The following is a 12,279-nucleotide window of genomic DNA, read 5'->3' as shown; positions in this document are numbered from 1 at the left end:
GCAAACGATGTATTGAATGAAGGCAGCAGGGACGCATAGGCAACGATGTATTCATGAAGGCAGCAGGACCATGGCAAACGATGTATTGAATGAAGGCAGCAGTGACCATGGCAACGATGTATTGATGCAAGCGCAGCAGTGACCATGGCAACGAGTGTATTTGATGAGGCAGCAGTGACCATAGCAACGCATGTAATGCATGCAGGGCAGCAGTTGACGAGTAGCAACAGATGTATTGATGAGGGCAGCGAGTGAACGATAGGCAACGATGTATTGATGAAGGCAGCAAAGTTTTTTGACCATAGCGAACGATGTATGTATGAGGACAGCAGTGACCATCAGCAACGATGTATTGATGAGGGCAGCAAGTGACGATAGCAACGATGTATTGATGAGGGCAGCAGTGACGATTAGCGACGATGTATTGATGAGACGGCAGCAGTGACCCATAGCAACGATGTATTGATGAGCGGCAACAGTGAGCGATAGCAAACAGTGTATTGATGAGGGCAACAGGCGTAGCACTTTTGATGCACAGGCCAAGAACGATGTATTGATGAGGGCAGCAGTGACATAGCAACGATGTATTGATGAGGGGCCAGCATGACCATAGCAACGATGTATTGATGAGGGCAGCAGTGACCATAGCCAACGATGTATTTGATTGAGGCCAGCAAGTGACCATAGCAGACGATTGTATGATGAGGGGCAAGGCAAGTGGGACCCCAATAGGACGATGTATGATGAGCGGCAGCAGTGACCGATAGCAACGATGTATTGATGAGCGGGCAAGCAGTGACCAAGCACAGTGATGATGAGGAGGTGACCACGATGTATTGCATGATGCTGGCAGCAGTGACGATAGCGACGAGTGTATTGATTGAGGCAGCAGTGACCATAGGCACGATTATATTGATGAGGGCAGCAGTGACCATAGCCAACGAGCTATTTGATGAGGGCAACAGTGACGCATAGCAACGATGTAGTGATGAGGGCAGCAGTGACCATAAGCAACGATGTATTGATGCAGGGCAGCAGTGACCATAGCAACGCATGTATTGGATGAGTGGTAGCAGTGACCATAGCAACGATGTATTGAATGCAGGGCAGGCAGTGACCATAGCAAACGATGTATTTGATGCAGGGCAGCAGTGACCATAGCAACGATGTATTGATGAGGGCAGACAGTGACAGATAGCGACGATGTATTGATGAGGGCAGCAGTGCCATCAGCCAACGATGTAGTGCATGAGGGCAGCAGTGACGATAGCAACCGATGTAGTTTCGATGAGGGCCAGCAGTGACCATAGCAACGATGGTATTTGATGAGGGCAGCAGTGCACCATAGCAACGAATGTATTGATGAAGGGCAGCAGTGACGAAGCAACGATGTATTGCATGCAGGCAGCAGTGACCATAAGCGACGATGTATTGAATGCAGGCAGGCAGTGACCATGCACGATGTTATTGATGATGGGCCAGCAGTGACGATAAGCAACGCATGTATTGATGAGGCAGCAGTGACCAGTAGGCACGATGTATTGATGAGGGACACCTATGCGATAGTCGACGATGTATTCTCGAGCTATGGTCACTACTACCCTCATCAGAGCACTGCTTCATAACATACCGAGTTAATGAACATCAGTGCGTACTCTTCCAGCCCCAGTTCCTTGAAGAAGTTCCACACCTCGCGATCGTAGCCGTAAAACTGAACGCCCTGAAAGCAGAGGCAGCGCCCCCCGTGGCCGTCAATAACCAGGAGACGCCAGTATCGCGAGGTCTCCCTGAAACCTTGAAGATCCTGTGGTTCCGCTGCAACGAGACACATGCCAAGCGATCACTACCTAGCACCTGAACACATAGACCCTACTGCAAGGGAAGGCATCTCTCTACTTCTCTCCACAAGGACAGCACTCGTGGATTGTCAACAATATATTAATAAGAAGCGATGAAATTTGACGCCCCACCCCCACTTTTAATGCACAGCTCGAAGATGATGATACAGAATTAAAGGAAAAATGAATGTGTCAGGTAAGATTAATGCCGCACCAGGATCAGCCGGGTCGTCGCTGCCGTATCTATCACAGATGATCGTGGCCACAGTGACGTACGGACCGCTGAAACATGCGTTAAACTGTGAAGCTTCAACAGCCATTGACGTAATCACACAGTTAACAACACTGCATCGTGTGCCATCTCTATTAAGTAGTAACACTTTCTATTCTAGTAGCTATTATTCAAAACCTACACATGTAAACAAAAACCAGGTTACAATTTTTACGTTCACATGGAAACAAATTATGAATGATACGTCCTTTATTTCATGTGATGTAAATTTACTATTTGCTGTACACAATCGTTTCATAATAGCAGTGATATGGAAAAAAATGGCATGAACTTACTCGACTCCGCTACGAGATATCTGCACCTGCACAGTCTTTATCATCTGAGGACTGTCCCTGGCAATATAAGATGCAGGCATGAATACAGGGTAAGAAAGCACAAAACATGGGATGCCAACACACACACACACTCACACACGCACGCACAAAGACAAAATGTTCTACCAGCCATATATGCGAACGCCACTCAGCGTATATTTGCTGCCGAAGTCAAACACAACCCACGCATCTTTCAAACTTGGGATGACCCAGAAGGAGGATGGATCATCTGAAACAACAAATAAAAAGCGTCATCACTATCAGCCAGCAGCAGCAGCAGCACCACCACCACCACCACCACCAGCAGCAGCAGCAGCAGCACCACCACCACCAGCAGCAGCAGCAGCAGCACCACCACCACCACCACCACCAGCAGCAGCAGCAGCAGCAGCACCACCACCACCACCAGCAGCAGCAGCAGCAGCACCACCACCACCACCAGCAGCAGCAGTACCCAACAGCTCATACCTCTTCAAATCAATCAATGTTCACTTTAATATATTGGACATGGTACCCTTGCAAACAGCGTTGCCTAGTAACCTAATCCTATTGCAGCCTGATAGAATAACTGCGGTAGCTTACTATCGAGAAGGTTGGTGTTCGGGTTCATTTCCATGTAGTTGCCACAAAACGAACTGTCAAGTCTGGTCCAGTCCATATCGTTATCCAGTAGACAAGTAACCTCTTGTTCCTGTTCTGTAGAGAACACAGGCAAAATCTTTTCATGAATTTAGGCTTATTTTAGTCTCACTCCCTCCCATCCTCTGGAAATCTCCACATGTACACAAAAGAGCAATATCAGTATATATACGTATATACATGTATATACTGATATTGCTCTTTTGCGTACCGGAGGAGATTTCCAGAAAGCATTCAAACCCTGTTACTACAAAGACCCATTTTCAAGTGCTGCATTTATAATCTTTTTTCGTAACATGTCTGTTGCTATTTATTCATACATACATACATATATATATATATATAACAACAACAAACAACATATACATATATGGGTACAAGGAAAGCCTTGCCACCCTATCACCAAACACATGTACGTTCATATCCCTGCCAGGGTGCCGTGCCTTTGTCACGTAGTGTTGGACTCATCAGCAGCCTCTCATCCTCCTCACTGTCTGCATAGAGCGGGATCTGACGCGGCCTGTGCTCGTACTCTGTCCCAACGACAAGTAAATTCACACTGCTAGAGTACGACAACAATCAGCAGGCAGGGATGTACGGGGGTTAAGGCACACAATGGGTCCAGTTATCATCAACGAGAAGATACAAATCTATTCGGTGTGCGTACAGTATTTGCCAGCTGCACAGAACCACATGCACACACTTGTAGTCAGAAAACACCTAAAGTTGGTAACTGCTTGCTCAATACCTTCTAACAGTCTGACGAAAACATCTGCCTTCAGGGGTGGGTAGCCAGCAAGCAATGACCTTGGGGTCTATAATCAAATGAGACCAGCAATATAGAAACATGATCACTACACATCTATACTAAAATCGTTATTCAATCAATCGACTTATTTAATCTATGAAGTAATATATTACATTTATCAATAAACATAGATGTATGATGGTAATTGGCCATAAACATTTAAGACCCCTCAATGTTTTCTAAGAAGTCCCTAATTTAGAAGAAGGACTATTCACGTGCAACAGACAGATAATCTTAATTGAGACAATGACTTGATGGAGCACTCTCACAGGTTAACAAAGTAAGAAATCACCTCATTTCTTCCATTTTCAAGATCTGCATCACCCCCAAAAGCAAGCAGCAGTCTGACCGCATCATATCTGGAACAGTACACAAGGCTGTTATTTACTTACTACAACTTTACATAATTATTACTTACTACTTACAAGTGTTAACTTACTAAATATTCGTCTGTAAAACACGTCCTGACTTATCAAGGCAGGAAACACCCTCTCAAACTACAATGATACATGATACTGATCACAGGCCACATTCCTTGCATGGACCATCAATATTGTAATAATGCTTGCCTTCAGTGTGTATTACAACTTCACGTAAATTCCAGAGTTGTCCATACTAAACAACAAGATTCCAGTATAAATCTCTGGCCTGCCAGTGCATGTCTAACTTGTGCCCTACCAGACGATCTCTAGTAGCTGTAACCACAAGCTCATCGATGGTGAATAACAGCGCAGGGGTAGAAATTAACTTTTGAACAAGGGAGTCCAACGGACTGCCCTCAAAAAGAGGGAGTCCGCAGCAAAATGAGGGAGTCCGCAGTCTGAAGTTCAAAACTAAAGATATTTTAACAATAACGCATGTGCTTATTTTGAAGATACATGCGGTTGCACATCTGCCAAATTTTCTTTGGACATTTGCTGAAAAAATCCAGCAATTCCGCGAGGCCATGCTCTGGAACGAACTAGTTAGTATAGCAGAATTTTCATGGAGTCACACAGACTCCTGCACATGTCAAATCAGAGAGTCCGACAGTAAATCTGGGAGTATTTGACTCCGGACTCGCGTTAATTTCGCACCCTGACAGCGCACGTGTCGTTACCGTCACCCGTGTCACTCTCAGTGGTCAGCGAGCGCAATCGCCCCGCGCGCGACTCACCGTACGTGCCGCACCGCCTCGTGCAGCGCCCCCGTCTTACTATCGCGGACGACGAGGTTTGGATCCATGCCAAAGTTGAGCAGCAGCTCGAGGACCTGGTCGTTGCCCCTGATGGCAGCCTCGATCAACGAGCGTGGCGAGCGTGCTGCGAGGTCCTGGTGGTAGTCCAGCATCAGTGATACAGCCTCTACAGACACGTGACACATGTGCATCACACACACTTTACAGACAGCTTGCAGGCACATTACACACACACGCACACGCATGCGCGCCCGCACACACGCACGCACATACATACTACATATATATATATATATGAACAGCTGATAATACTTAGCATGTAATACTAGGTAATAATATATGCTCTTGATATATATATACATATATAGAACGGACACATTACAGACACATTTCAGACTCATTATAGATAAATTACGGACTGATCACTGACACATTACAGACACAATGTACAAACATTGCAGAATGCAAACGCATCATAACAGCATTATCTTTGGCTCATAGGGTCTATGTCCCCCAGGATACTGCCGGAACGTACCCTGGGTATGGTCCGGTATACCGGAACGTACCCTGGTAACTATCTGATATGGTTAGGATTAAGGTTAGGGTTAGGGTTAGGGAGTAGGCGTAGGCGACTCCCTAGACTCGTTAGTGGATTAGGCGAGGTATGGTCCGGCATATTAGATAGTACCAGGGTACGTTCCGGCAGTACCCTGGGGACATAGACCCTCTCAGCTTATCTTTGAGAATAAATGAATTCATGAGTACATTGTAACTACAATGAGGAGTACAATGGGTACAATCTAAGCACCCTAAGCTTGACCATTACCCAATTTACATCAACTAATTAAAATGCCTTTACCAATGCCATTGTGAACTGCAGCCAGATCCATAGGTGTTAGACCTTCCTTGTTTTTCTTATAAACATCAGCCCCAGCCTGAGAAAGACAGCAAAATTAATACAGTAAAGAGTGGGGGACACACAAACACCTAGAAGGATCAAGGAGATGAAGAAATAAAAGAATATTAAGAATCTGTGACACCTAAAGCGACAGCGGTTGTGTAAACTTTAATATTATTATCAACCACCAGGAATATATATATATTAACGAAATCATAACAAGATAGTTTTATATTCTTTGGATTATCCTACCTTAAGCAACTTGAGTATAATAAACCTATTTCCAGTCTTGCTCTGTCTGCACGCAATGTGCAGTGGCGTATCGTTGGTATCATTCGTAGCATCCACCTAATTAGCAAAATGTATAATTCGTAGTCTTGCCAGCATCAGTGCCACACAATATCTGATGTGATATCACTACTAAAAATAATATATAAGTTGTGCTTTTGATAGCCACTGATGTTAATGTGCAACATGCTACAAATGCTGTTACCGCATCACACCACGTGAAAAGTAACGTGAAACAGATATGTGCAGAAGAGTGATAGAAAAAGTACAAGCAATGAGTAAGTGCAAAGTTAGTATCCTTACATCTGCTTTGTTACAGAGTAGCAGGTCCATAATATCAGGTCTTTCATTCAAAATTGATAGATGCAGAGCTGTATTCCTGCCCCATGCAAAAATAATAGTTCCATGCACATGAGTGATAATATGCATGCTAATAATTAAATGGGTTCAATCCTAGGATTAAAATGCACTATGATAACCCTGCCCTATTGTTGAAGTGATTTAGATAATGCATATATTCATTATCTAATTAGAATTAGAGTCAGTTACGGTTATGGGATGTGCATTAGCTAAGGTTAGTGGTATTTCGAATAAGGACAGCGACCTAAAAGAAGCACCTAAACTAGAATTAAACCGTGCCTTAGTTACAACTCATTGAAACAGCATGTGCATTCAAGCTGGGTTTAAAGTATGAAAAAGTCAACAAGTTGATAAAATGTTCAACGTTCTATCAACCTTTTTATCGAATGTTCAAAGTTTTTACGTTATCCATCGCGAGTCGGCAAACGTTTCAAAATTTGACCTGCAGTGTGCATGCAGTGTGACGTGGATACACATTTGTGCACATAATAATTTGCACCAGTGTGGCCCCGATAGTAAAAACGCGCTCTCCGCCACGGAACACCCCCCCCTGATTGCTATTAGCGGAGTGGCTAAGTGGCAAAAACATGATCAACTCGCTGACCAAAAGTTGAGAATATAGAACATTATAATACATGTTCTAATCTCTCTTGAAACCAGTTGAGCGCTAAAATTTTACGTTTACACTGCCGAATTTCTGCCAATTAGTTGAAAGGTTTATCAGCTCGTCAACTCTTCAACAAAAAGTTGATAGTGTAAACCCAGCTTTATAAAGACAAAGCATGCATACCAATTACATCATGCATAACGAGTGCTTTAGAGAGATAATGACTACAATACTATAAGGAGTCTATCAATATTGATAGACTCCTGATACTATCACAATACTAGTGCAATAGTATCATAATATGCTTCTGTGAAAGTTAATACCGCTTCACTGCTAAGATGTGCTATTCACACACTATGTGCTTACAGCCACTTACCCCATGTAGTCTTTAGCTGAGACTGAACCAGAGCATGTAATAATTGAATAAACTAGCGGCTTATTACCTACAACAAACAGTTTAGTATGTTATACATGTTTCAGGTCGATACAACTGCATAATGACAGATGAAGAAAATTGCATGACAATTTTAGCTTAAGTTTTTATTTAAAACAACTACAGAATTTTCGAAAATTTCAGTCACTGAACCACCCCAACACCATCTACCTGCCGTGTTGATTATTGTGCATGTTCTCCAACAACTTAACCTTACACTATTCTAGAAACAGACAACTAATGAGAAGTCAAATGCACACAGTACCATGGTGACACCACAGGAACACAGCTTACACAGGTGACACATACAGGAAGTTAAATGTCCATTTCTTATGAAAGTTTGTAGATCTGGAGTTAACAGGTGAAAACAGCATTGGGGTACAGTGGTTTATTGGCTATCTGGGTCTTCACTACCTAGTTTAGTTGCAAGCAGAATTGGTGTTACACCAGTGTCCACCTCCTGTATGTTGATATCCATGTGCTTGAGGCGATAAAAATATGGAACGTGATAGAAATCATAGATTGGCAATGGATCCTCATTCTTACAAATTGTGAGCTGACGAACTTCTTCAGGCATCAGCAACGTCTAAAAATAAACAAACATGCTAATTATATAATTATTTACTAATACTAATAGATGACACTAATTTACGAGAAACATCTCGACATCTTTCAGCCTTTATATATTGTTCCTACTAGTAATAGTACTACTTCCAATACCATTTTTCTCAATAACTCAATCCACTCTTACCTGCTACCCTAAGCTTATAGACTGCAACATAGAGTACATGTATCAAAGTTAAAGTTTATACAGTTGCTGCTAATTATAATTGTATATAATGGTGTATAATGTCTAGAACACCTTGTCTGTGACATCAAGCCCAGGACGGTAAGGTAGAGGCTGATAATAAGTACGTAACTTACTAATATGCACATGCATGCAAAATTTTAATCTGGAGCTAAATGCAGATTCTAAATATTCTTTGCCAAAATCAATGAATGTAAAGGCCTTTTTAAACGGCATCCATTTTTGGAAGTTTTGACAGTGGATTTTCCATTTGGAACCAAGATTTCTTGCCACCGTTGTCACTTGCTATAGCTTTCACTTTTTTAATCGACGATTGAAAAAAATTGAAAAACGATTGAATCATCATGGTTGGCCCCACGCATGATCTGTTCCAATTGTAGTTCAATTTTCAATTTTCGTTACCAGTACTTTTTGGTCTACTTTACAAAACATTTTCAATTTAAGTTACGAGAGATATAGTATATCTATATTGGGATATACCGTATATCATATACTTAGATATACCCCAGTCCCCAGTGTCAGTGATGGCATTGACAGTACTTACTAACAATATTTGATATAATGTAGAACCTATATATTTTTGCGCAGTGGATATTTAACCGTATATGGCAGAGCATCCGCTTCTGCTATTTTACCATACAGTAATTCTGATTGGCTAGTATATTTATGTATGTTAGTATATTATGAATGTGTTCAAAAGGTTTTGGTATTGGAAACGTGATTCACGGAAAATAGCTTCTATGACCAAACGGGGCTACAAATGTGTAGAAATAAATGGGATTTGAACATAAAAGTTAACTAGATAGCTAAACCTTATGGGATTCGAACGTAATCACGGTAATGTTGATGACGTCCTAAATATACTAGCCAATCAAATGTGGTGTACCGTAAAATAGCGGAAGTGGATACTCTGCTGTATACGGTTAAATATCCACTGCCATGTTTTTGCGGCACATGCTGTCTAGCGAATGTCTGCTTTGGTAAAGCTAGTTACTTACTAGCTCTATATTATAGTACTATAGCCTGCGTACAGTTGCTGCAGGCGACGCAGGCCGCATGCGCCGCAGGTCTGCGGCAACTGTACGCGGGCTATAGTACTACTACTAGAGCTAGTTACTCACTAGATACAATAATGTAACCCAAACACAGGATAGGGTTAGGGTTTAGGTTACATTATTGTATCTAGTTACTCACATACCCTGACTTTGCTGACATTTCCTGCTCTGATACTTTCGAAGAAAGTATCATAAGTTTCCGATTCAGTGTTTGAATAAACCGGCACTTTAATCATTGTGCTTTGCGATCCTCGTCTTGGCGTCTTTCACTGTTTGGGAAACAAATTTATAACAAACTGACTTAGCTCTAGTAACTATAGCCCGCGTACGGTTGCGCTGGCACCATGCCAGCGGCACCCGTACGCGGGCTATAGTTACTAGAGCTCATAGGGTCTATGTCCCCCAGGGTACTGCCGGAACGTACCCTGGGTACGGTCTGGTATACCGGAACGTACCCTGGTCACTATTTGATATGGTTAGGGTTAGGATTAGGGTTAGGGTTAGGGTTAGGGTTAGTGTTAGGGTTAGGGTTCGGGTTAGGAAGTAGGCGTAGGCGACTCCCTAGACTCGTTAGTGGAGTAGGCGAGGTACGGTCCGGCATATTAGATAGTACCAGGGTACGTTCCGGTATACCGGACCGTACCCGGGGTACGTTCCGGCAGTACCCCGGGGGACATAGACCCTCTCAGCGTTACTAATACTAGAGCGAAAACTGACTAGTAGTAGTATTAGTACTAGTACTAGTAGTAGTAATACTAATAGTAATAGTAGTATATGTTATAATAATTAATATATTACTAGATTTACGCCGATTCTCAATGTGCGCACACTCTCAGAGATGCTGTACTTTACCACGGCTAGGTCGAACAAGACGAAGAGATCAGAGTCTAAGCAAGCATTGAGACATTGGACTTAAATAAAGGTTGTAAACTTGACCAAATATACCTAACAAAATACCGAATGTAGAATGTTTGTTTGTTTATATAGAACAGCGCCATCTCTCGGATACTTATATTATATTTAAAGCTTCCATTGGACCCTACCATTGATACCTGTTGGTAACCTCACATTGGTAAGTCACAACCTCATAAATAATAGTCTTTATAAATACAAAGGACTATAACAAAGACGGAGAAACGCGTTAATCAAATCGACAGATCAACCGTGCGGATTGCAGTAGAAAAAGCAGCAAATTTGCAATTTACTATAGACGAAGCGAAAGAATTCCAATACGGAATGACAGAAACAAAGAAGCCAAGATCCTTAAAAGATTTTTTTTTTTTTTTAATTATGCCACATGGCACATAAAATGGCACAAAAACACGTGAAATTGTGAGAAACTGCAATTCTTACCTGTGTTTTAATACATGTATTATTACTATAGTAACCTATCTGTGTACGCTCTCTGAAAAGTCATGAAAAGTGTTTTGAATCCTAACTTGTAGAGTTGAGTCTAGGGTTGAGATAGTGTCATCAGACATGAAAATATGGCCCACAGTATGCCTCAGATTGCAGGAAAATGGCTTAAATATTTCAAAATTTTCTGGGGGGTATGCCCCCATCCATACCTAGCACTGGCATGCCTACGGCACGCGGACCTGCCTGCGGCAGCCAAGGTTAATTTCGCCCCCGGCTATCGCCGATCATCCCCCCACTCCTCGGTACGGATTTACGCCCCTGGTAGTGCGACAGCCTATGCGTATCTCTGCTATGCTATCTATCTTATCTATCGTATCTATCTATTACTATCTATCTCTATCTATCTATGCTATCTATCTATACTATCTGATCTATCGTCTATTCTATCTATCTATCTTATCTATCTATCTATCTTATCTTATCTATCTATCTATTACTATCTATCTATCTATCTATTTATCTATCTATCTATCGTATCTATCTATTAGCTATCTATCTATCCTATCTATCTATCTATGCTATACTATCTATGCTATCTTATGCTATCTCCATCTATCTATCTATCTATCTATCTATTCTATCTATCTAATCTATGCTATCTATGCTATCTATCTATCTATCTATCTATCTATCTATCTATCTATCTACTGATCTATTTATACTATCCTAATCTTATGCGTATCTATCTTCGACAGAACTCCGGGCCATGTTTAGCGGTGGCCCGCAAACGCGGCCAAACGGAGGAGGATCATAAAAACAGATGCGCCCGCGGAAGGCGTGGCCGCGGGACTCTTCCAGTCAGGTGGAAAATCCACCAATCCCTACAGACGCACACATCAAATAAGCTAAAAAAAAGTGGCGTGTGCGCTGAAGCTTATGATTGATTGTCAGGGGACTTACGCGTACTAGGAATGTAGAATAATTTGGAAGCAGTGCCGTATCTATGGTGAGAATAACGCCGCGGATGTGCAACGTTTGTTGAAACACGGAACACGGGAGAATAATACGGGAATATAAACGACGTATGCATTATTATCGTTTCGTTCTCTGACCAGGGCACGGGCCTAGGTATGAGTAATTGTGTGGTCCGCGCATCCACCGATGATGGCCCTGGATAAGGATCCTACAGCCACACAGACGCACACATAGCACATCAACGCACAGCAATGCACGCACTGCCCCACATAAACCGCATCAGCACAAGCACCGTCACACACAGCCAGGCGACGGCATGGCATGCCGCATGTGCACGCAGCAGCACGCAGCGCGCAGTACAGACCGGCGGCACACACAGCCACACCGCCTCCCCAATTCAATCAACTTACGCCAATTCAGCGGTTCCT

The 12,279-nt window shown here is 42.6% G+C and overlaps 1 protein-coding gene across 3 annotated transcripts in view; it reads right to left on the bottom strand.

Moving 5' to 3' along the window:
* The window catches only part of LOC106818161 (transient receptor potential cation channel subfamily A member 1 homolog), a 12,018-nt gene extending 1,534 nt beyond the window's left edge, over positions 1–10,484 (bottom strand). The window contains exons 1-16 of one of the 3 annotated variants that reach the window (XM_014822896.1): positions 10,463–10,484; positions 9,661–9,786; positions 8,069–8,240; positions 7,598–7,664; positions 6,558–6,633; positions 6,219–6,314; positions 5,928–6,003; positions 5,048–5,234; positions 4,184–4,250; positions 3,832–3,898; positions 3,500–3,616; positions 3,027–3,140; positions 2,571–2,673; positions 2,406–2,462; positions 2,053–2,120; positions 1,631–1,815 (exon numbers count right to left, since the gene is read on the bottom strand). In XM_014822896.1, coding sequence (XP_014678382.1) covers positions 1,631–1,815; positions 2,053–2,120; positions 2,406–2,462; positions 2,571–2,673; positions 3,027–3,140; positions 3,500–3,616; positions 3,832–3,898; positions 4,184–4,250; positions 5,048–5,234; positions 5,928–6,003; positions 6,219–6,314; positions 6,558–6,633; positions 7,598–7,664; positions 8,069–8,240; positions 9,661–9,753 — 1,545 coding nt within the window. In that variant the 5' untranslated portion in view covers positions 9,754–9,786; positions 10,463–10,484. The other 2 variants (XM_014822888.1, XM_014822901.1) reach the window with 2 other exon arrangements.
* Between the last annotated feature and the right edge of the window lie 1,795 nt (positions 10,485–12,279).

Source organism: Priapulus caudatus, unplaced genomic scaffold (genome assembly GCF_000485595.1).
Source record: "Priapulus caudatus unplaced genomic scaffold, Priapulus_caudatus-5.0.1 Scaffold36, whole genome shotgun sequence".
Lineage (NCBI taxonomy): Eukaryota > Metazoa > Priapulida > Priapulimorpha > Priapulimorphida > Priapulidae > Priapulus > Priapulus caudatus.
This window is presented reverse-complemented; position numbering and strand designations above follow the sequence as displayed.